At 39.6% G+C, this 26816-nt stretch overlaps 1 protein-coding gene across 1 annotated transcript in view; it reads right to left on the reverse strand.

The window, feature by feature from the left end:
- The window catches only part of Mtmr7 (myotubularin related protein 7), an 88157-nt gene extending 72850 nt beyond the window's left edge, over positions 1-15307 (reverse strand). The window contains exons 1-3 of the mRNA XM_077792457.1: positions 15123-15307; positions 3926-3995; positions 1382-1581 (exon numbers count right to left, since the gene is read on the reverse strand). Coding sequence (XP_077648583.1) covers positions 1382-1581; positions 3926-3995; positions 15123-15307 — 455 coding nt within the window. The remainder of the gene's footprint in view (positions 1-1381; positions 1582-3925; positions 3996-15122) is intronic.
- Positions 15308-26816: the final 11509 nt, after the last annotated feature.

The raw sequence follows: 26816 nt of genomic DNA on the forward strand, positions 1-26816 counted from the left end.
TTCAGTTCTGAAGTAGGAGGATTCACTTTGGAAAGACTAAGACCCGGTTTGGAAAAGGACTCATGATCCAAGGGGGTGAATCCCAGGGGCAAATACTCAGAAAAAAATCAACCTGGTAATCTTGAAATAGTTTTCAAAACTAACTGGGAAAGGATAAATGGGTATATCCAACTGTTTTATTATGCTGGTTGCACAAAAAATTAAAATTAATTAAAATCTTGAAATTGTACATTTGTTAAAAGGATTTCTAGTCTATCAACTTCCAAAGTGAAGTCTTTCCTCCATGTGAGAAACAGAGTACCTGAGACACATTTCTATATATTTTTAAGACACCTGCAAATGTCCAAGTAAATCCTGTATACAAAGTGATCCTCTCTGTGAAAAATATAGGCTTTGAAAACCGCGTTTTTAAAAGGAGTAAAAAACAATGAGACTTCCATCACGGATAAGCATTCTTTCACTCAAGTCAAGATCAAGGAAAAAACCTTGATGATTCTGGAAAGCCTATAAATGCAGAGGCTGCTGTTCTATCTACCTAAATGTCTGTCAAAACATCAGAGCTGACTGATATTTAACTAAATTCTAGATTTATCTGAGGGGAATAATGAAGCTAAAATTGTTAGAGACCCAGAGCCATGGCTGCTTAAGAAGTAAGAGTCCGGGTAATTCTTGGAAAAGGCAGACAGGAGGAAAAGAAGCCTGTTTGAGCTCAGAGGAAACTACAAACATTATGCCAGAAACCAACTCTCACAAATAAAAAGTCAGGCACTTGAGAGTTTTGCACAGGACCCATATAATTTATTTTGGTAGGATGACCCTGGATGTGTAGGATTAAAAGGACATGTGCTGGTGAACAAAAGAACAGTCCCAGGATTTATTTCGACACCACCTTAAAATAACCTCAACCAAAAATACCATTACAACAAGCACGAATAAGAGAAAAAGAGAGAGAGGGATGTTAAAAAGAAAATAAATTAAAAACAGATGCTGGGTCCATTGTAACTCCAAAAAAAAAAAATGTATGGAGTGATCCATTAAGGATAGTTGAGTTAAAGACAATAAAGTCACTTAAAAAACAAAGTAGAATTGGGAGGGAAAAGACCTTGCATTGAAGCAATACACAAATTCAATACCTTACTTTATGATGATGATGACTTTTTTGCTCAAAAGATTTCTAAAATTCTAAAATGCCTCTGAATTTGGCATAGTTTTCACAAAGGCACAGATAGAAAGGGACTAAACTGCCTACTTACATAGCTCTTTGGGAACTCTGGGAAAGCATTTTTCCAAATGCATGTTGCGCCAAATGGAATTTATTGCTGGTCCAAAGAGAGGAGACAGTCCAGGAACAGGGAGAAGCAAGTCTTATTCCCCCTCCCACCAATTCCTGGCCAGTATCAGGGCCAGAGGACGAAGGGGTACAGTCTGTCCATCCAGGACAAGGCCAGATTCCAGCCCATCTACACGTTCCCATGCCTCACTGCTGGCCCCCAAGCCCTCAAGGACAAATTGTGTAATCAGCACCATATTTTTCCCTTCCTCCTCTAACGGTACAACCCTCAAGAGCCCATCATTCTCATTCTGGGAAATGAACATAACGCAAACTGCTGTGCAGACACAAAGATGTGAGGCCTCTTCTAGGGCCAAACAAGAACTGTTGCACTGCTGCTCTGTCATGGAGCTCTGAGGTTCCCAACATCAGTGAGGACCCCGTGCACCCAGCACAGCAGGACCCTCTGCAGCCTGATACCCAAGGCCCAGCTTCTTAAGAACAATCTTGCCTCAACCATCCAGTCCGCTGTGATCATTCTCCTTCCTTTGAACCACCGTGACACCTGGGCTCTCGTTATTCTGCCTTCTTACATGTTATTCTTATGGTACCACACTAATTATTACCAAGAACATGTATTCTCGAGGAAAGCACTCATGATTTTCTAGATAATATTTCCTACAGCTCCATAACAACGCTATGTACACACTTACATCAGAATTATGGGAAGAAAGGAAAAGGAGACACAGATATTGGTTTATTGCCTTCTGGAAACAATAAACCACTATAATTACAAAGCATCACAACTACCCTCAACTGCGGGATCCTTAGGGATAGGCATCACATTTTTCTTTTGTCTTTGCATTCTTTTTTTTTTTCACATTTCAAACTTAACTCATTTTATTCTTTCTTTTTATTCCATAGTCCTAGGTACATTACAATGACAGAGACTACAACTGACAACATAATGGATTATATTTATCCAAGGAATGAAAATCAACAATATAGGTAAAAACAATGTATGTGAGGGATTGTACGTAGAATTAGGTATCATTAAGCAGAAAGGCTGCATTGTTGAATTTGAATTTTCGGACAAGGTGAGGAATATTTAATTATGAATGGAATATGTTGCTAGTAGTGGAAACAGAGAACAGAGAAAAAAAGAATAAAGCAGAACTTCACCTACAAAAGCAAAACTAGTGCCACAGAACTAAAACAGAATGCTGAAGAACAATTAGAAATAAAGCCATGGAAAGGTACTAAAGCTCGGACACAGTCACATTAAACTCTTTCCTTCATTCAGTCATCCAGCATATACTCAGGGGGCTCCTTGACCTGTACTGGATACAGACTATTCTAGATGCCGGAGATACATGAGTAGACAAGATAGGTCACTGCTCGCATGTGGTCTGCATTGTTTGGGGATAGGTAGGCAGGAAATAGGCAATACACAGATAAACAAGAAAAAATAAAGTGTGTGTGTGTATGTGTGTGTGTGTGTGTGTATGTGCGTATATGTGTACATGCCACACAAGGGAGGGAATTAAAGCAGGTAAGTGGTTGGGTGGTAAGGGACAGCAGGGTCCAGGGAAATCTTCTGTAATAAAATGATTAGATATTTCAGTAGAGAACTAAAGGAAGCAAGAGAGCCAACCAGGAGGACATGTGGGGACAGGGGATTCTAGCCAGCAGAACCAAAAGCTGAAGAGGCCCTGGGCAGGGGCAGTTTTGAAATATTCAAGTCTACAGGGAGGTGAGGAAACCTGATCAGGTCTGTGAGGAGTGAGGAGTGGGTGACCAGGTGGCCCATGCAGTGAGGAGGAATCTCAGAGGGTCTTCCAACAATGATACCACTTTGGCTTTCTCTCTGAGTTGGGTGGGAAGCTACTAGAAGGTTTACATGGAAGGCTAACAGGATCTGGGAACTAGATCTTCTAATGGAAGAGCTTCTAATGTGACAACATACACAGATGATACATACAGTGTTTTAAAGAACTGCAATATTATTTTTGTTTAATTCTTACAGCAATGTAAGTTCCATGAGACCACAGCCCCTAGCTGTCTTGTTCGCCATTGGATCTCTAAGCCCTTAAACAGCAACTTGCATTTAGGAAGCACTCAAGGAATATTTGCTGAAAATATGAATGAATGAATAAATTCAAGAACAAAGTCTTTGAATCTATCTGCTTAGCCCAAAAGGCAGAATCCCTTTCTTAAACTACCACTGCTCAAACTAGTTGAATTTCACCTTGAACATGCAGAATAACTCATGTTTTGCTACATGCCTGAAGGAATAAAACTTTCTTTCATAGCTTGGCAATAAATTTATTTCTCCGGGAATCCGTGATAAGCAGTGTTTTAATAAGTGAAAAAGAGAAGAAAAGTAAATATACAATTTTTATAAAGTTGTCATAGCCTGCCACAAAACTTTAAGTGGGAGTTATTTTTAAACTATTTTAAATGGCTGTGGGAGGAAGGGTTCGGTTTATGTCCTGGGAAGTACTTTTACTCCCAAAGGCTTTAAGTAGCTGTCCACCAGGGGAAAGGGCACTAGAAAAAAATAGTTGAGACTGTTCCGGACCTAAGAAAATGGTACAAAATGAGCTTTTGGGGCTCCCTCTGAGTGCGATATAAGAATACAAAACTGAACCTTACAGGGACAAAGTCTCGGAATCCTGGGTGTCTGGTCAAGAGCTTTAATTTCATACCTAGTTCACAGCTTGTCCTGTTCAGAATGGGAAAAAACAAAAAACAGAAAATAAAAAGTTTGAGGTGTATAATAAAAGTTTTGAGGTGTATAATACCTTAACCACATCCCTTTTAATGGCAGTGCCCATGTTACTCTGTTATATTCCTCCACTAAAAAGTCAAAGTGTTTCCCAGTTTCTTCTCCACAAATCTATTCCAAAAAGACCCCTCCCTCAGGAATCTGGGGCCATGTCCCTGAGGCTTTGCCTCACAGGCCACTGCAGAGGCTTCCTGAGCAAAGCTGGATACCTTTCCTAAAATCCATGTGTTTGCAGAGATTAATGTTTTTATTAAAGAAAAAATATTCTCTGAAGCATGGGTGTGAACTAGAGTTGGGTTACACAAAGCCACTCTTTATAGAAGGCCTCCAGAGGGAAAAAATATTTAAACCCATTGTGCAGTGGGGAAGTGAATAAGTAGGTCAAATGAAATGTTTGGATTAAGAAAATTCTTTTTATTCTTAAATAAAATTCTTTTACGGAAGTTTTTCAGCATATAAACCTGGGGCAAAGTCCTTTTGCAATGATATTAAATAATAAAAACAACTAAAAGTTACTGTGTACCACATTGTTTAAGTTAACTATATTCACTGTTCAGTCTCTAACAAGTAATCTATTAGTAAAATAAGCCTTTGAAGGACTTCAGTTAATTCAATCAAAATGATACACCTAGCTATAGTCATCAAGACCGTTGGATAATGGCTAAAGATACTAAAGTACTAAAAGTACTGGTAAAGGCTAAAGTACTGGTACATGCTATAATATAGAGATCACAGGAAAGAACTGAGAGTCCAGAAAGAAACACATGCACTTATGGTGGACTGATTTCAACATGGGAGTCAAGACAATTATACAGGGTTTAAAAAAAAAAAAAAGTTTTTTCAACAAATAGTGCTGGGACAACTGGAATTCCACATGTAATAAAAATGATGGATCTTTAACTCACATCATATATGCTGTGGTTTGGAAGCGAGTTGTCCCTCAAAAGCTCACATATGAGACAATGCAAGAAGGTCTAGAGGAAAAATGATTAGGTTGTGAGAGCCTTAACCTGATCAAAGGATTAATGCCCTGATGGGATTAACGGAGTGGTAGCAGGAGGAGGTGGGGCACTAGGGTCATAGCTTTAGGGTATATATTTGTATCTGGTGAGTGGAGTTTGCTCTCTCTGCTTGCTGATCATCATGTGAGTTGCTTCTCTCCACCATACTCTTCTGCCCTGATATCCTGCCTCACCTTAAGCCCAGAGGAATGGAGCCATGCTGTCTATGGACTGTGACCTCTGAAACTGTGAGCCCCTAAGTAAACTTTTCCTCTTCTACAATTGTTCTGGCCAGGTCTTTTAGTCACAGATGTGAAAAGGCTGACTAAAACAATATATGAATATTAATTGTAAGTAAATTTAAGATCTAAACAGTGTAAACTTCTGTGACCTTGGAAAAGGCAGTGGATTCCCAGATAGGATACATAAAGCAAAAGCAACCAAGGAAAAATATATAGGTAAACAGAGAAATTGGACTTCATCAAAATTTAAAAGGTTTGTATTTCAGAGGGCAACAAGAAGAAAATGAAAAGACATCCCACAAAATGGAAGAAAATATTTGCAAGTCATATATCCAGTTGAGATCTATTAACGGGAATCCATAAATACCACTTACAACTCAACAACAACAAAAAATAAAGAATGATTTAAATAGATATTTCTTCAAAGAAGATATAAGATAATTAATATGCACATGAAAATATGTTTGAGATAATTATCCATCAGGAAAATGCAAATCAAACTCCAGTATGCTACTACTTCATACCCATTAGGATAACTACCATCAAAAGAACAGATAATAATAAAGGCGGGTAAGGATTTGGTAAAATTGGAACTCTCAAACACCTCTGTTGAATGGGGTAGCATCTTTGGAAAAATGTTAATTTCTCAAAATATTAAGCATATGGTTACCATATAACCCAATGCTTCCTTTCCTGGGTATATGCCCAAGAGAACTGAAAACACATTTGTCCAAAAACCTGTACACAAATGTTCATAGCTGCACTATTAATAATAAACAGTGAAAACAACTCAAAATATCTATCAACTGGTAAAAGTATAAACAAGTGTGAGTGTATTCATAAAATGGTACATTATTCAGCAAAGAAATATATGAATGAAGTACTGGTACATGCTATAATATGAATAAACCCTGAAAATATTAACCTGAATGAAAAAAGTCAGTCATAATGGGCCATGTATTACATGATTCCATTTATATAAATTAGGCAAATCTACAGAGGTAGAAACTAAATTAGTGTTTTCCTAGGGTGTAGAGAGAAAGAAAGAGGAAATGCTTATTAGTAGATGTAGAATTTCTTTCTGGGTGGTAAGAATGTTCTAAAATTATATCTCTGTTCAAACGTCATTTTATCTTAAAGACTGTATTACCATCATATTTAATATGATGTTAACTTACTCCTAACCAACAATCTTGTTACTCTATTTCTCTTCATGTCATTTTGACTCTAACACACGCACACATACACATACACAACATACACATACATGTAGTCTGTATTCACCTAATCAGAAAGGTACCTTGCAGCTGGCTGCATTTGTGCACAAACATGAAACGAAGGATTATGGATTCTTAAGTTCTAAGACTGACTGTGTGCACACCCAAGCCTCTCTGAGGACAATCAGGTCTCAAACAAACACTGGCCAGACCTATCAGAAGTGAGGATTTTAAGAAGTGTGGATTTCTGAGGAACGATTAACTGCAATTTAAGTGATTGTTTGGCTTAGACTTGGGAAACTAAAGAAGACATAATTGTGCAGCCATAACTGGTTCACCACAACAAACTCATCAGCTTTGTCTTTGAAGTGAGAGAGCAGATTGGACTATATAGACTATCTCCTCAACAGCTGTTAAATACTGGGCAACAAGAGAGTCTAACACTTGGACAATAATCTCTCTTTAGACAAACCTGAATCAAAACACAATGCTGAGCTTGGTTCTTTTGATAAAAGCAAATTGCAATATCAAGAAAAAGTGAGGGGAATGTTTGATAACACAGAGGCAGACCATTCACCTAGAGGCAAGGAGGGAAGCAGGCTGCAGAAGGCCGGGAACTAGGTCTGAGAGCCACAGGAAGCCAAAAGGCATTCTCTCTCCTATTCTCAAAATCAAAACACAAAATAGTGCAGTTAGTGTAGTTGTTAAGAACACAAATTTTAGGGCTACACTGGCTAATCTGAGTCTTCCTTTTGCCTTTTACAATTGATTAATTTATTTATCTTCAGTTTCCTCATCTGTTAAATGGACTAACAACAGTCCTCATCTCATAGGATAATTTTGAGGACTAAGTGTATTAATAGTGTAAAGCTACAGAGCAGTGCCTAGTGCAGTAGCTATAGGGCTCTTTAAGGATTTCCTTTCATTACTACCATTATTGAATTGGTACTGCTACAAATGACCACACACACAAAAACTAAGCTCAATCATATCAGTAAGCAAAGAAACGAGAACAAACCATAATAAGAATAAATAAGAATAAACCATATTTCATATATCATTCTCAAGAATGATTTTTTATAAGTGTTCCTCTGCTATCCTAGAAGCAGACACAATCCTAGAGGAAACTATAGGAAAAGGCATCAAAATCTTAATATAGACAGAAATGGAAACAAAAAATATAACTTTAAAATTTAATCTGAGGCAATAAAGAGATCTACACAACAATTTAAATGCAGTTATGTTTATCAGTTATTATAGTGAAAAAATTGAGACATATTAACTATCAAATACTAGAGGATAAACTGTCAAGAACTTGGAAGCATTTGAGAGTTTAACTTGATTATAGCCTAACAAGTACATCCCACAGTTTCATTGGCACTGAGAGAAGACACAAGTCTCTGGGAGACAAATAAAGGATGTTATACTCACTGTACATGAGGGAGTACGACCTATGAGACTATATGAAACAGCTGATATTCATAATGTATTGATATATACAGAGAGGATCTGTGTCACAGATGCAGAACTTTTAAGCTCAGAATTTAAGAAATGTCAATAGTGTAAGGAGGCTGATAACAAACCTGTTCAACCTTTGCCCATAAGGGAAAAACATTTTTATTATCCCAGACAGAAATTAAATTTGCCCTCTGCTACTAAGAAGGAAACTACTTCTCTCTTCCCGAACTGTTCACCAAGAGATTATAATGAACAGATAGTTCTTTTCTGAATAAATAGTTCAGAATAAAAGTATAAAAATGTGAATGACCCACGGAGAATTGCTTCCCAACACTAAGTAACTTACAGTGCATCCACAGAATATGCATTTATGTACTTATGAAAAACACTTTTCAGAAGAACATTTACTAAAATGAGAAAAAATATTTATGGTATACTGTGACATATAAAAACAGATTCTTATTCACTAAAATTATACACACAGCATGTGTCCATACACATGCATGCACACACTCAGGTAGAATGAAAGAAAAAATGGACCCAATTTTGTTTTAAATTACATTTCCATTTATATGTGAAAAAAAGGACTGAACATATATACATAGCAGTAGTTTTTTTCTGGGTGTTGAGATTATGCCTCTGCTTTTTTAACTAATTTTTCTGTAATGTAAACTTTTATAATCAGGAGAAGAAGATTTTAAAAAAATACATAGATGTAATACAAAAAAAGAAAAAATAAATAAACTAGACTTTTCTTTTTTGAAATGCTAGAGATTAAACCCAGGATCTCACATATGCTAGGCAAGCACTCTACCACTGAGTTACATCCCCAGCCCCCAAGTAAACTAGACTTCATCAAAATTAAAAACTTTTGTGCATCAAAGGACACCATCAAAACTATGAAAGGAAAAACCTACAGAATGGGAGAAAATATGTGCAAATCATATATTTGATTAGGGATTTGTATTCATAATGCTTAAGGACTCCTGCAACTTACTAATTAAAAAGATAAATAACTCAATTGAAAAATGAACACAGAATTTAAATAGGTATTTCTTCAAAGAAGATAAGCACATGAAAGATGCTCATCATTATCACTCACTGGAGAAATGCAAGTCAAAACCACAGATTAGATATCACTTCTTACCCACTAGAATGGCTAAAATAAAAAAGACAGACAATAGCAAGTGCTGGTGAGGGTGAAAAACTGGAACCTTTAGACATAGTTCGTTGGTGGGGTTTAAATGGTACGGCTACTTCAGAAAACAATCTGGTAGTTCCTTACAATGTTAAACATAAAGTTTCTCTATAATTAATTCAACTCTAGTCTTGGAGAAATAAACTTCTACCCCAAAGAAATAAGAACATAAGTCCACACAAAAGCCTATACACAAAAGTTCACAGCAGAACTCTTCAATAATAGCCAAAAAAAAAAAAAAGGTAACACAAATGCTGATGAACATGGCAGATCCAAATTGAACAAACCAGAAAAACACTATGCTGAGTAAAAAGGAAAGCCACAAAAGGCCACACAGTATATGATTTAGTTTATATGAAATTCCCAGAAAATATGGTAGAGAGAGAAAGTACATTAGTGGCAGCTATGGGCAGGGGAGGAGAAAATGGGGAGTAACCACTAGTGTGTTTGGAGTTTCGTTTGGGGGACAAATGAAATGTTGTGGCATTAGATAATGATGGTGGTTGTAAAATTCTGTGAACATTTAAAAATACATAAAATCACATATTTTAAGAGGCTGAATTTTAGGGTATCTGAATTATATCTCAATAGGTTGTTATTAAAATATATGTATACACACTATTCACATACACATCACCAGTTGATATAATGGGATGGGAAAAAAGATAATTCAGAAAAGTAACAAAATAGTCAATACTCATGTTTGAAAAAGCTTCAGCCTCACTAGTAACAACAAAATACCCTAGAAGAATGAAGTGCTATTCTCCCCTTTAAATTAGCAAATGGTCTTTCAATAATAGACCAAAGATACAATAAAAAAGATACTCTATACCCTGTTTCTGAAAATGGCAAATGATGTAACATTTTGGGAAGTCATTTGGCAACCTATCTCAGCCATAAAAATCCTTTATCTTCACTGAATAATTCCATCTAGGGCTCTATCCTAGATACGCAGACAATATTAATAAATGTTCATAAATAATTAACTTTAGTAGAATAGCCTTAAAATGGAGAAATGGTTAATGTGATAATATTTCCATAGAATTTTAAAACACCCAGAATCTTCTAAAGTATGTTTTTTAAGACTACAATATGATGGTAAGTTTAAAAAGGCAATCTACAAAATTGATCCACATGATCCTAAATTTCTAAACAAACAAAAAATTTGACGCAAATAAAAACATGCCAGAAGAAACTGTACTCAAATATTAACAGTAGTTAATTCCTATAGTACTCTATATTAATTCTATAACTTAAAAAATATTTGTTAAATGAAAATAAAAGGAGTACTACCCCTTAGTGCCAATGGTATAATGATGGTGAATAAAATGGAGAAAGAAAATCTATGACTCAATGTCTTTCCCTCACTTAGAGAACCTTAAAACAAGATAACTATTTTTAAATGGACAAGGCAGATAAGTTGGTGAGTTTGACATTAATTCTAAGCAAGATTCTAAAATGAGTTCTTTAATAGAACTTTGTATAAACCTAAAAAAGGAAACCATCAGTCAGCAGGAACATCATGGAGTCACTCAGTCATTTTAGACCATTTGTACTTCCTTTCTTCCTCCGATAAGCTATTTGGAGGGGTATTAGAGGACGTACTCATAAACTGGTAAATGAAACCAAACAGAGAGAACAAGTACATCTGCTATCAGGGCCAAGATCCTGAGAGATGAAAGTAAATAGCTTAAGTCACTAAAAATTTTCATGCCTCTAATTTAGTTTATTTCTTGGTTGAGATAAAAGGGTAATAGGAGGCAAATACATTATTAAATAGTAGAAGGTACCAAACTGAGAGAAATAGCAGATGTATATCAGAATCTAAAACAGAGTAAGGGATTAAACAATAGTTTAAGCCTAACAAAACAATATTTAACATAGATAGGGTAAGATATTGTATTATAATTTAAGATTAACTACTGATAGATACTAGATTTCTTTGGGAGAAAAGAAAATGTTCTGGAACTGAATAGCTGTGGTGGTTGCACAACTTTGTAAATTCTGAAACCACTGAATTTTAAACTTCAATGTGATAAAAATGGTGAATTTTACATTATCTCATTATAATATATTTTGTGATTACACATATGCTTGTAATATTGCGACACTCATCCACCAATACTACATAAGATATATTGACCTCCACAAATACTTCATGCTAATATTGTTACAGAATTCACAATAATGTCAAATCATGGGTGCAATGCACACTAACAAAAATTCTTTAAAATGAAGTACCAAAATCCATAATTACTCATTCCTTTGATTTTTAATTTATTTGCCACATGCTTACTTGGTACCAGGCACTGTGTTAAGAACTGTAGATACGGGGTGAATACAACCCTCACCCTCAGAGAGCTTCCAGTAAGAAGAGGACTTAATATTAAATAACTATCACTCCAATAAATACAATAACTGTACTGTGGAACATAAAGGGAAAATAAACTTCTATGATAGAATATGACAGGCAGGTCTGATGAAGATGGGAAATTACATTTAATTTGAAACTAGAATTTGAGGTATGAAGACAGAGGATTAGTATTCTCTCAGATGTAACAACAGTACACAAGTCCCAAGGTAGAAGAGAACCTGCACCTTTGAGAAGCCCACAAAGGCCATTTGTGATCAGAGAACAGACAGTAAGTAAAAAAGAAGATGGTCACAAAACAAGGCTAGAAAAATAAGAAGGGATCAGTCTACACAGGGTCCTATGGGCCTCTTGAAGAGTCTTACTTTGTATATTGGGTACAAATTAAAGCCACCCAAGAATTTTAGCAGAGAAGCAATATATGATCAATCTGGATCATAAAAGCAACATCCAGACCCCTCTGTGGAAAAGGGATTAGAGAGGAGCAAAGGAGTAAATTAGGAGCCCACTTAAGAGGCTCTTAGAGTAACATCTCAGACTTGGGTGTGGGGGTAGAGAAGAAGAGAAGACATTTTGAAGATCTGTTTTAAAGATTATCACAAATTCTGTTTTATAACTCCAATTTACAGATGTGAGGATATGCTTTCCAAAGAAAGTTTATTTATCCAGGATCCCAGACAGATTAGCATCCATCCAAGACCAAACTAAGGTCCACAAACACTTCCAATTATCTCTAGGAGCTCTGAAGTCTTTTCATATAACTAGATAGTATCTGAACTCAAATTATTCCTAAGCTTCTAGCAGAATAATTTCTTACTGGAAAGTATTCAGAGTGTTAAATGAAGCCAGACAGTGAAGTAGGAACCTAAAAGTACACTACAAAGAGTGCAGGTAGCACTTGGTGTTTTCACTTAAACCCAACAAGAAATAAGCTTGTCCTTTGAAAATGATTTTGCCTATAGAGGAATCATTCTGCTTAGCACATGGTATTCAAGGCTTCAGTTAAACACACACACACACACACACACACACACATACACATACACACACGAAGAGATATGTGCAAAGCTTTCCAAATTATTCATGTGCCTGTGTCTTCTTAAACTGCACTCCAGAGACTGAAACAAAACAAAGAGGCTGTGATGGCTACTATATAGCTTTTGAAGACTAAATGAATGCTTTGCGTTGCAACAGGAAAGCAACTGTACGTTACACATGCATACATTTCTTTTCCTCTTAAATAAAATCCTGCAATCCCCATGGTAAATATTGCTCCAAATCCACGATAGGTCACATAAACCCAGACAGGGAAAAAAAAATGCCTTCCAGAAAAAGTAGATTACTTAGCTAGGATCTCAGACACATTAACATCAACCCAGTACAAACCCAAGACATGAAACCATGAAATCAAAGGAAAACTATCTATTCAATTCTCTCAGAGTATGATGGGAGCAAACAACAAAGATGCATATGATCATTTGACAACTTTACATTTTATAACACATGCTCTGAAAGTAATTTTGTTCTCTTTTTCATTTAGATGGTGAAAATTAATTTTGGACTAAAAAATGTAAATCTAAAGGAGGGTGTTGTTTAACACAAGGGATCTTTAATTTTTACCAGTGTCATTGTTTTTAGCTTCTTTGAGATTTCGACTTCTTTGTAATTATTTATTAGTATATAATATATAGGTATATGTATGTATGTATACACACATACACACACACACACACACACACACACACACACCCCTACACGGTTTCTGGCTCAAATGTTCCTGGCCTTCCTTGACTCCTCCCATGTTCACTCTCAGCTCTTCTAAACAAGTTTTCCTCACCCTTGATGGTAGAGCTGATCTTTTATCCATTCTCCCCTCTCTACCTACTGTATCTTGCACATTTTTCCATCATGCAGTGGCATTTACAAGTGGCTCCCCTTCCAGTCTGTGAGTCTCCTGGCCCTTAACACCAAGCATGATACATGAAAGATTCTCAAATGCTTGTGGAATGAAATGAGAGAATAGATAAATCTCATCTCCCCACCTGTGTAATTTTATATTTATTTCCCTGCAACACCCTATATGTTAGCCATTCCCCAATTCAGAGACACTTCAGATAAGTCTACATCACCACCACCAATTTCTTTCCATTTCTATATAGAAGGGGATTTCTAACTTGAAGTACTACACTGTTTGAAGGGTGTTTATGAAATCAATTTTAAGAATAATCAGATTTACACATCAGATTTTATGCAGGATGAATGTGAATATGGACTAGAAAAGGTCTTTACTCCCCAATATTTATATTCTATAAGAAAACGATATCCAATGCCATGTTGCCCATTCATTCCTGCTTCTGACATTCTTATCACATACAATTCTTATAAAGGGCCTTCTTCCTCATTAAAGAAGAAGAGATGTCCTTGGCAAGGGCAGAGTGAATCCATGAGTTAAATTTGTCATTTTGGAATAAATTATTTAGTACCACTTAAACCCTGAAAGCTTTGAACCACCTATCTTGTGGTTTATAGCACTGTCTTCTAAGTTTACAATTTCCTGACTGTGAAGCAACAATTTAATTCTATAGTGCAAAATCAATGCAATGTAAATATACTACAGGAACTAACATTCTCTAGCAAAGTAAAAGATTTATTCTTTCACTGGCATGTGACAATTTTAAACAGGCTTTTAGAAATAAATACTCAGGAACCATTCTACAATTTAGGAATAAAGTTTTCTTGCTGGATATAAAGCAAACTAACTGTCTCCCTCTTACCATGAAATGAGCCATATTCCTGAAGCTCTCTGTCCACCAATATGAAGAGCTTTGATCTAACTCTATTATGAACCTAGAGTTTGAATACGAGACCATCAGAGATATAAAGGAGCTGTGGTGGTAGAAACAAGAAACAGCCAATAGGATTTTTAAATGTATTCTCTCACTAGTTCAGGGTTTTCATCAGGCAGGAATGACAATCATTTTCATTCTAAATCATATTACCAGTACAACTATGGGTAGGAAGGTTTGGTACTGAGCCAAGGATTCCAGGAAATGTTACTTAACTGTATAATCAGGGACCAGTCACTTGTGTGGAGTGGCAAAAGGTGGCGTTGTTTAAAATACATCAGTGGATGGATCTATAACCTGCATCCTTCTCCCCAAATAACTAAACAGACTGGAAAGGGCAGGAACACACCCTCAATCAACCTAGGGCAAACACTGATCATCAGCTCTATGAAAGGTCCCTTGAAGCTAGCCTGGGAAGAGTGAGGAGGGTGAGTCTGAAGCTTAAGATTCAACATGCTTTCAAGTGCATCCACTCCACCTGCATATACCTCCTTTTCCTTCTACGGAAAGGTCTGGCTCCCTTTCAACTCCTCAGAACTGTCAAACAGTTTTTAAAATTACATATGAAAATTTTTTAAAGCCTATAGCTAGAAGAGATGGAAACAGTTATTAGCAGTCTGTTAATTGACACACGAGCCGGGTTCCCTCCTGCTCAACCCCACTTCTACGGAGCACCAAGGACAAGAGGTTAGCTAAAGCTAGGCCTGCGAAACAGCCAGAGAAAGGCCGGCCTCCTAGGGACCGGAGGAGAGATGCTGAAGCGCCGCCTGCTCCTCCCTCGCTCGGCTCGCGGTCCACGCTCTGCCAGCTCCCTGCAGGGAAGTCGAGCCTCCTGCGCGCTCAGCATCCCTCCTCCTTCTCTCCCTCCTGCGCCCGCGCGGGTGCCACCAACCTTGGGCGTGCGGATGTGCTCCATGGCGGGTCCACGTCTGCAGGGTCCCCGGCGGGCGCGGCCTCACGCACCTGCGCGACTGCAGCGCGGCGGGAGGGGCCCGGGGAGGGGGCTTCGCGCGCGGGAGCACGCGGCGACGAGGCTTAGCTCCGCCTCCAGGTGCGCCGCGCCCGCGCCAGGCCCCCAGTGCTGGACCCGAGGCGCCTGCGCGGGGCTGGGCGCGCGGCTCTGGGCCTTCTCCCACCTGCGTGGCCTGAGCTGCTCCCCCCCCCCCCGCCTCCGTGGCTGAGGTCGCTGGAGTGAGAGGCGCTCGCTTCCTTTTAAGAGGACCACCCGAAAACCCGGGTGGTGGCGTGCCGGTGATCCCAGCTACTCAGGAGACTGAGGTGCGGGGGTCGCTGAAGCCCAGTATTGGGCCAGCATGGGGAGCAGAGCAAGATCTTGTCCAAAAAAAAAAAAAAGTAGAAAAGAAGGGCAGCCGGCCCCCTAGTACTGTGCATCTACTGTTCCCCAAGACACAATGAGGGCCTTGTGTTGGGTGTGGCCTCTCAGAGGACAGATGGGGAATATGCGCCACTTCGCATCCTCGTTGGCTTCCTTCCAGAGCGTCCTGCGATGGATGGTATTTCACGGGAGGGTAGGAAAAAAAGGACTGCCCCACACAACTGAGGTTGCAGTATGGCCTAGTGGGCTCCCTCTCTATTTTGGCACAGACTCAGCCGGCATAACATTTGGGACGAGTGGAAATAATAGCAACAGTGTTCGCACCCCAGTAAGTGTGCTATTAAATCAGGCATCTCGCATCAACCTGCGATTTCACTGTTGGGACTGTTGCAAGAGACACTTTTCCCTTGGCACTGTATTGGGTGTGTGTTTTTCTCTTCACCTAGCACAAACTGAACTGGAAGCTACAAGGATACAAAGCATCTATTCGGAGGTATCATTAAGCCACTGGGAAAGCCAAAGAGAAGAAATGACCTCCACCTTCTTTTCTTGTGGCCCTAAGTTTAAAACACTCCATCATGACCAAAATTTCACAGAATATGGACATAGTTCTTGGAATTACATCTATTCAATTTTTTTTTTTTTGTAGCTCTTATTCATCTGTGTGACACATTATTTGACAGTGGGGAATTTTTTACCTCCCTTTTCAATACCTGATATGCACATTACAGTCTTCCAAAAAAATTGTTTATTTGATACAGAGTTGAGTTTATTTTAAAATTTCCAGATCCTCTTCATTCATCTTGTTTCATCTACAGCTCTAGTACTCTAAACCACAGTTTTCAGATGACAAGAGTGACCTTTTACTAGTATTTATTATGTATTCATGTTCTTTCACTAAAGAGCACCAGGAATAGACTCAAGAGCATTCTGGTCCCAACACTGGCCTCTATCACTCCATTTATTACATGAGAAAGTCGCATGGCCAGATAATCTTAAATGTAGCTTCCATCTCTAAATTCCATCTTACATGATACAAGAATCATATCTTCTTTGGAGGAAATCATTCTGACTGGGATAATGATCTTGAAATGTGTGCTTTCAAGGCTCTTCTATCCCTCCACTGGTAGGCTAAATCAAGAGTTTACTCTATGAGCAATTTTTTCATACAAGTATTATTAGCATAAGTATAAAATAATTAATTGGCAGTGAGGAGATGTAAATCTGAACAATTTAAGTACCCTGGCACTAAGAAAAAAATTCACAGGTTAAAAATACATTTATGTTAATCAAAGTTAGAAATTCAGTGTGGGTTAAAATGAATCAAGAATTATAATCAAATTATTAAGATAAATTAATATAGAATGACATGGAAATAAGTTGACAATAGGGAAAGAATTTTCTAGAAACAAACATTTTGGTTTGATCTAACTTGTTCCCCAAGGAATCCTTCTCACCTTGTCCCCCATCCTCCATCTTTATGGAGGTATTTAAATCACAAACTATTAGACCCTCAGTAGCCACACTGAACTCCCTGGTACTCACACTGTCATGTATCCCCCAAGCTTCCTGTTTTCCCCAACCATCACCCCACATGCAGAAGAGATGGGGAAAAAGTAGGAAGAATCAGGGGATTCTTGAGGGAGACACAGTATATTATTGAGATGGTTAACTATATTCATCTTAAGTAGGGGAGAAAAGCAAAATAACTATTTATTTACTCAAGAAATATTGCCTTTATTTAACTGTTGGTCATCATCAGAGTATCATGGCTGATGCTTACAGCTCAAAGAGAGATGAGGGGATACTAAATTCTGTAAATGTGATATGACTAACATCAAGAAATTAAGAGTAGGCCAACTTAAGATGATGACAAAGCTTGTGGAAATTCCAACAGATGCCTCAAGAAGAATGATCTACTTGTTATATTTTACCTATTACTTAGGAAAAATATCAATGGACAGACTTGGGTTCAGACCCTTATAATGTTTAATATCTGGTGTGCCTGAAATGAACCATAGGGCATTTGAATGAATATTGCATCCAAGTTGGCACCCCAAAATGTTTCCATCTGGCCCTGGTCCAAAAAGAGAACAGAGAGGGAGAGGGAGAGGGAGAGGGAAAAGGAGAGGGAGAGGGAGACAGGAAGGGAAAACGTTATTCTTTCAACTCCACAAAATTTGCAGATAGATCCACACCCAGATTTGTATTAAATCAGCATATGCCAAATGGGTTGGAAAAACTGTGTTTCTTTAGTATTTGTGAATCCCAGATGGAAAATAAAAGTATTTCAACAAAACTATTTTCACCATCAAACAAAGTATCAGAGTTAAGACTGAATTACTTGCATGTTCATCGAACTATTACCCTTGCCAAGGTTGTCCTCGTTTTATCATCAGTGTCTCAGTGTTTTCAGTTATGTGATATATAAATCAATATGTAATTTTCCTGTCCTTTCTGAACATCCCAAGACTACACTTCTCAAACCCCTGACTGTTAGGTGGGGTCCTGTGACTAGTTCTAGCCAGGGAACTGTGAGAAGTGGCTTATGCCTCTTTCTGGGTAATCTCCTGCAAAGCCTCTGTGTAGCCCTTCTGCTCACTTCTCCCCAGTCTTGATGATCTAGAAGTTACGTGTTGAATTTAAAAAGAGAAAAAAGACAGTGAATTTACTCTCAATATATGATGTTACTGTGGCCCAAAGTACTCAGCATTAGATTGAAACAAGACAAGAGGAAAATAGACTGTATCCTGGGGTCCCCATTGGAAGAGCCACGGCAGACTGTTTCATGAGTGAAAAGAACACCTTTTTGTTGTTGTTGCATGAATCACTGAGATTTCAAGATTGCTTCAGTATTCTAGTATAGCCTAGCCTATACCAATTTTATAGAGAAGAGGAATTTGAGAGTCAAAACAATAATATTGTCTTTCACGTTTCTGATTTTTAAAAAATATTTATTTTTTAATTGTAGTTGGACACAATACCTTTATTTTAATGTGAGGCTGAGGATCAAATCCAGGGCTCGAATGAGGTGCAAGGCAGACACTCTACCACTGAGCCACAACCCCAGCCCCATTTTCTGATTTTTTAAAGGAATTGATAATGTCTTTAAAGAGCTCTAAGGACACTTGCCAGAGCAAGACCTAAACTGCATTGTTGTGATTTACCAAACATCTTCTAGAAAACATCTTAAGAAAAATGTACTACATAGATATTTCAGCTGCAAATAATATTGCTAGAGGAAATTAAAAAAAAAAAACCGTGATATTAACTGGGAACTTTTCTAAAATCTTGAGATCTTTAGTGGCCTGAAGAGATTTGGAAACTTATCAAACTTAGCAAGACTTTTTATGAAATACTTACATTTCTCCAAAGGAAACTCAAACATCTGATCTTGCAGGAAAGCCAAAAAGTGCTTCCTTGGAGGGTGGTATTGCTAATGGTTACAAATTCAATAAAATCCTACTAAGCAGTATTAAACCCTAGTGGTCCTGCTACATACGGAGGAGGAAGGTACCCATTTTCAAACAAGCCCAGCCTCCTTTAGAAGTGTATTAGATGCCCAGTTATGTCAGAGTCAGAGATACATTCAGGGTTCTCCCTGATTGAAAAAACAGCATACTCAACTTCAGGAGTCTTATGCACCCAATGATGCAAAACATCCATGTCTTCTTTGGCTTGCCTTGTGCCAAAGATGTTGAGAAAAATTACTCAGTGGATTGTAGACAGCTCTGCCCTTTTTCCAGAAACCAAAAAAAGAAACTCTTGGGCGGCCAAAAAGAACGTTTACTCTGTGAACAGGCAGGGTTTTTAAATAGACTCCTTTATTTTGTTCTCCCTCCAGGAAGACTCCACTGTTCAAGCCCAAGTCTATGTCCTCAGGCCAGTCATTGTTACTTGTTCCCTTTCTACTCCCATCCCTTCAACTGTCACTTTGATGCAGATAATTCTCTTATGATGTTTGCAGTCCTGAATTCTCTCCCTGCATCACATGTTATAGTTAAGTACTATAGTTAACTATATCTACTTGGATATCCCATGGATAATCCACTTGTCACAAACCAGGTGTAGTTACAAAAATGGGCTATGGAGGGGCTGGGATCATGGCTCAGCGGGTAGAGCACTTGCCTAGTACGGGCGGGACCCGAGTTTTGATCCACAGCACCACATAAAAATAAAGGCATTGTGTCCATCTACACCCCCCAAAATAAATATTTGTTTTAAAAAATGGACTATGGAGGCAGACAGACCTATATTCAAGTCAACCCTTACAGACACCAGCTGTGGGACCTTGACCATGTTATCTTATTACTCTCAGTTTCAGCCTTCTCACCTATACAATGGAGATAAGGATAATGCTATGGACTGAATGTTTGTGTTCCCCCAAAATGCACATACTGAAATCCAAGTCCCCAGGGCAATGGATTAGGAGGTGGAACTTTTGAAAGGAGGAAACTCTAGAATGAATAGAATTAGGGCCCCTGAGAGACCTGTACTCCCTCCAACATAGAGGTCAGAATGAAAAGACAGCCATCTGTAAACCAGGAAGCAGGTCTTCACTAGACATTGAATTATCCCACACCTTGATCTTTACCTTCCCAGCCTCCAGCCCTGTGAGTAATCAATTTCTGATGTTTTATAAGGCACTCAGTTTATACTATTTTGTTATTAAAGTCCAAACTGATTAAGACAGATGATACTATAATGCTTTGTCTCTCAGGCTGAGCCATAGATGTGTTCATTACAATATTCTCTGTTTTTATATATGCCTAAGTTAATTCAAAATTTAAAAAATAGAATTAATAGCAAAAATAGAGGATAATTATATCTCTTTCTCAGAGTGGATGTGACAATTCTAGATCAAGCACGTATCATATTTTCTGACACATACTTATTGAGTGCTCTTCATATGCTAAGCCCTGGAATAAAAGTGTAGACAAGAGCAATTCCAGCCCCTGCTTTCAAGTTGCTTTAGTTTCTTATTATCAGCTCTCATTATGCCACCTAATACCAAAGCCTCCTGTTGACTTCCTTATTTCCTTTGTTGATTTCAGTTGCTCGAGCTCAAGAGCTTTAAGCTGGCTTTGGCTTCTGCCCTTATTGGCTCCCATATCAGGACAGATGTAAATCCCTCCTCCTCGACATTTACTCATCCCATCCTTTTCCTTCTTTGTTGTCATTACTCCAGCTCAGATCTGCGTTGTTTCTTCCTGGCTGGGATATTCGTTTCTGCTGCCAGATTAATCTTCATAAAAAGCAACTCTAATCATATCACTCTCCAGCTTAAAAGCCTTCAAGTGCTTTACAGTTGCCTTTCCTTATTCTGTCATTGAACGCCCAACCACATCCTACTGCTGTCTTTTACAAACTCAGCAAAGTACATCCCTGGCATTCAGTAGGTGCTCAATAAATGTATTTTGAATTTATCCATTAGTCAGCTAGCCACTTTTTATACCCCATGAAAGGAAAGCGAGGAACCGAGAGATGGGCAATCGAGAAATGAAAGACAGAGACCAGGCAGAGATACACACAGAGTTTATTTGTCAGAGGTGACAAAAAAAAAAAAAAAAGCCAGAGAGGGGCAAAACAAGCTTGGGGTTTAGGGCAGTCCTAATGGGGGGGGGTTATTAAAGGTGGGGTTGGTATGAGAGAGTGGTAATACCCTTGGGCAGGAAAAAATGCAGGCTGTGAAGGGTTGGGTTGGTATGAGGGAGTGGTGAGCCTTTCTCAGAAATGCCCTTGGGTGGGAAAGTGAAACTTTTCTTAAAATGGCAGCAGTCACTTAAGATGGCTAATGCAAGGACTTATATTCCCCCCTTTTTTTGTTTGTTTGGGTCCCTTAAGGGACAGGAGCATAGACCAATCTTCTGATCTTCTGTAGCTTATTCCTGATGGGAAGGGGCAGCATCTGGACTCTTGTTAGGGGCATGAGGTGTCATTGAGGCAATGGTGATGGTCAAGTGGTGCCGGGCAATGCTGACTTGGGACAGCCCAATTTTGGTGAGGGGTTAGAAGTCCTGTAACAGAAGCTGGTTCATGGTTTGGTTAGAGATCCTTTGAATCTGGTCTTGAATAAATGTAATAGTGCAGGGAGCCAAGCCTTAGCAAAAGGCCTATGACAAAGACAGGGGTCAGGAAAGGAAGTGCCCACTGGAGAAGGGGGTTCTAGAGAGAGACTTGTAGACTTGTGAGGAGGAGGAGAGAGGAAGGGCCAAGTCACTTACCCAAATGAGGCCAGAGTATGGACGAAGAAGAAGAGCGCTAGGTGAATGGAAGAGGGTGTGTGGTCATTATCCTGGGCCCTCAGGCCAGCATCCCAAAGCAGCTCAAATCCCCAGAGGGGAGAGCAAAGCTGATGGGAGAACATGATTGATTCACTGGCATCACTGAAAGAAAAGTGGCGCAGGACTAATCACACACGCACTTGAGGTAAGAAGTGAGTTTATTGTCAGGAGCCTGACAAGCTGCTCTGCAAAAAGAGAGGAGAGCTGCAAAAAGAGAGGCAGAGCAGCAACAAGGAGGGAGAGCAGGTATTGTGATTAGGCCAGAAAATGGAGGGGGGTTTTGAGACAGGTGTGAATGGACTCGCGGTGTGAGGCGATAGAAGGACTTGAAACATACCAGACAGTAGGGTCCATCCTGGAAGGGGGTAATGGGAAGGCACTGGCAGACAGAATAGGGGATGGTCCTAAGGTAAAGGTGAGGATCAGGGGAGCGACAGGCGAGTCTCGATGGAAGCATATATGAGGGAAGAAGGAAAGCCTATCTCCCAGCTTTATGAGGATGTCCCTTCCCATAAGGGAACAGGGCACGGTGGAATGACCAAAAAGTAGTGGGTGAAAACTAGAGAGCCAAAAGCACAAACAAGGCTAGGTGTCTGTAAGGGTTGGTAGTAGGCTCCCAGAACTCCTTGAAGACTGAATATGTAGCCCCAGTGTCTAGAAGGAAGGAGACAGGCCTACCTGAAATTACACAGAGTTACCTTGGGTTCCCAAGGAGTGATGGTAGTGGTTGGGTGATGGGGACCTGGGCCTCCACAGTCCTCTGCAACCAGTCTTAAGAGTTGGAAAGGGAAACCAGAAGGGCTGTATGGCCAGGGGCTGCCATTGGCTCAGGGATGGTCAATGGCCCAGTGCAAGGGCCCAGAAGCTTGTACATGGGACATGTATGAGCCCAGTGACCCATCTGACCACATTTAAAACAGGGTCTGGGTGATCCTGAGGGACCCTTCCATGGGCCAGTGGAACCAAGGACAGATGCTGAGGCTGGACAGATGGCTTGAGCCACCATCTGATATTTCTGCTTCCAGGCCTTCTCATCTCTCCCATTATACACCTTAAAGGCCACTCCCAGAACCTCAGCTTGGGGAGTTAGGGACCCCCCTCTCAAGGTGCCTTAGTTTGGCCTTAATATTGGGGAAACTCTAGGAGAAAAAGTAAGTCATTAGTAGTTGTCTGCTATCTGGAGTCTCAGGGTCCAGATAAGTATATTGTAATAAAGCCTTGGTCAGGCAATCTAAAAAGGCTGAAGGTTTTCATTTTTTGTCTTGGACGACTTCCTGGAGCTTTTCATAATTGATAGCCTTATGGGCTGCCTTTCTAAGTCCTGCCATGAGGCAAGTAATGAATTGGTTTCTACTAGTTACTCCTCCAGACAAATTATAATCCCAATTGGGATCCCAATCTGGGACCCCTTTAGTGCCAATCAGATGGGAAGGGGAGGTCTGATGTACCTTGTCAGCATAATTTCTAGCTTGCTCTCAAACTCGCCTGTGCTCAGGCAGGAGGGTGTTAGACAAGATCATATGGATATTGTGGAAGGTCGAACTATATGATTGAGTCAGATATTAAAACTCTTTGATATATGTGGTGGAACATGAAGTATAGGACCCAAGCTGCTTTTCTATCTGTGAAAGATCTGACAAAGAGAAAGGCACATTACACCATCTACCCCAGCCACCTTGTGTAGAGGACACAGAGATGCAGGTTGGGCAGCTGCAGCCTGTGAGCATGTAGCAGGAGGAGAGAAGGGTGGAGGGACCAAGGGGACAGTTGCTACAGTGGCTTCATCAGAAAGAGAATTGTGGTATGGCAGGGGCTCATCAGCTAGGTTGAAGGAGAAGGAGAAGGAGTTCCTTTGGAAGCAGGTGTAGGGGAGGTGACAGCTAAGAGGACTTGTGTGGGAGGGCAAGAGTTGCAGAGAGAAAGTTTAGAATGTAGAGAGGAGAAAGCCTGAATGTATGATATCTCTTTCTATTTTCCCAAACACTCACAATAGTTGAAAAGATCCCTGATAATACTGGGATCTAGAGTGCCATTAAGCAGCCATTTAGAGTCCAAAGGATATTTAGGCCATATCTGATTGCTCAAACAGATAAGTTTTGGGGAGTTTAGGTCCAGAGTAACAGAGAGAGACCCTAGGTTAGCCAGGAGACAGCCTAGAGGACTATGGGAGGGAATGGATGAGGAGCCACCCATGGTGAGTTTAGAGGTAGAGCATTCCCCAGTCTCTAATATCGCCCAAGTGGAGAGGATGGTTATGCTTAGGGGTCATCACCACTCCTGGTAAGTGTTAGGGCATGAGCCTGTAGGGGCACTTCGGTGCCCAGCTGGGACTGCATAGGGGTAGAGATTAACCCAAGTCCATGAGGTCTCACCAGGAACAACTCCCAATCACCCTCGGTGGTTTTTCTCAAAACCCAGGATCATATAAAAGACCATCTATAGACTCCATCGATAGTAGGGATCAGCAGTAGCTGTGAAAGCTGTGGCTGGGGGTGCCCCTCACCACATAGTAACCCTGGGAGTGCTGGACAATCAATGGTCACTTCCTGGGACCCGTGGGTCATTTAGTGACGGGATCTTACCTGAAATGTCTGGTGGTGGGTGAAGAGAGAGCGTTCAGCAGAATGGAGGGCCTGGGCCACAATGGAATCCATATCGGGGCCCAGGGACACTCAGTGACCCTCAAAAAGGGGAGTGGGTACCCAGGGAACCCGATCCCGGGTTTCGGCACCAATGAAAGAAAAGCGAGAAACCAGGAGAGTGATAAATGAAAGATGTAGACCAGGCAGAGAAACACAAGAGAGTTTATTTCTCAGAGCTGACAAATAAAGGCACATCTCTCCATAGATAGAGAGAGGCAAAACAGGCTTGGGGTTGAGGACTTCATGGGGCAGGCTCAGGGATTAGAGTCAGATGGGTCCTAATGGGAGGGGTGTCAAGGGTTGGGTTGGTATGAGAGAGTGGTGAGCCTTTTTCAGAAACACCATTGGGCAGGAAAACAAAATTTTTCTTAAAATAGCAGCTGTCAGTTAAGATGGCCCTCCAGATGCTAAGAAAGGACCTTATACCCTACAATTGCCTATCTCTACGTCTTTGCTTCTACTACTCTCCTCTATCAAATCTTTTGAGATTCATTTCAAAATTCACTTCAACATTCCCATCAGATGTAATTTTCCAAAATAAGTCATATCTATTCATTCTAGTAAGCAGAGGTCATCACAAGCAGTTGATTTCCATCTGAAGTATAATTTTATGCCTCTCTGTTAACGTATCCATGGGGACTTCGATCAGGACACTAAGTCAAGGATACTAAACTGGTCTACTACACTGATAACACTTATCAATTTTTGCTGATTATATCTGGTGAACAAAAAGTAACAGATTCCCAAGTGAGACAAGTAAATATCAGAGAATGGGAGACACATTCCAGAAAAATCTGGGATTCTGACATCACAGTGAATTTTCTAGGGATCAACAATACCCTAGGGCATGTTGAAATAGCCTCTCCAACTTGAAAGGCAAGTGGCTTCACTTTATGCCCTTCGGCTTCTTGACTAACCAATTACTAAGGTATCCACAAGGACTACCTGCTCCAGATGGGGCTAGAGCAAGAAGACTCTTCATCTGGGTAGGCTGTAAGGAATACAGATACATCACATGGCCTTTTTCAGCCCCAGTAGATTCAAAAACACTCACAGCATCTGCAGGAGATAGGGGTTCTGGAGTAGAGACTTGGGCAAGGGCAAGTCCTACTTGGAAACAGCTGGTTAGTGGTGGGGCCTACCACTGGCCCTACAATGTCTTTGTGCTAATTTATTTTTTAACATTTTTTAATTGTGTGGTAAAATACACCTAATATAAAATTTTCAGTCTTAATCACTTTAGGGTTTCAGCTCAATGGTATTAAGTACAATCACATTGTTGTGCAGCCATCTCTGCTGTCCATCTCCAGAGCTGCTTTTCATCTTGTAAAACCATGAGACAATAACTCCTGATTATTTCCTGCCCCTAATCTCTAGCAACCACCATTTTGCTTTTGGTCTCTGTGAACATGAAAACTCTTGGCACCTCATATAAATACTATGTGATGATATAATATTTGTTCTTTCATGATTAGCTCATTTCACCTTGGCATAATGTCTTCAAGGTACATCAATGCTGAAGCATGTGTCAAAAATTCTGTTTTAAGGATGAAAAATAATCCATTGTGTGTGTATATACCATGTTTTACTTATTCCAGTCATCTCCCAATGGATGTTTGGATGGGTCCACCTTTTGGCTAGTGTGAATAATGCTGCTATAAACATGGGTGTACAAATTTCTCTTTAAGATCACATTTTTAATAATTCTAGACATATAGCCAGTAATGGAATCGCTGAGTCATATTTTTTAATTTTTTTAAGAACTCCATACCATTTTCCATGATGGCAGCTCAATTTTGACATTCCAAACAACAGTGCACAAGGGTTTTAATTTCTCCACATTCTTGTCAATACAAGTTATTGTCTGGTTTTCTGAGAGTAGCCATCCTAAAGGATGTTAGGTGGTCTGTTGTACTCATATACTCATCTTAAAAAGATGCAGAGGAAGCCCATGAATGAAGTATTTGATCCATACTGCCACAAAGTTAACTCTGCACTCAAATATCAGGAGAAAGTGGGATATAGAGATTCCACTGGTGCATATCCTGGAAGTCCTAGTGAGTTGCCTGAGGAAGCACTTCAGACCTCTATCTCCCTCTCCTATTCTCAGTGCTGTCCCTGTCCCTCAATCCTTGCTTTTGGCTTTATAGGAACTTTAATGCC

Source organism: Urocitellus parryii, chromosome 14, assembly GCF_045843805.1.
Source record: "Urocitellus parryii isolate mUroPar1 chromosome 14, mUroPar1.hap1, whole genome shotgun sequence".
Classification (NCBI taxonomy): domain Eukaryota; kingdom Metazoa; phylum Chordata; class Mammalia; order Rodentia; family Sciuridae; genus Urocitellus; species Urocitellus parryii.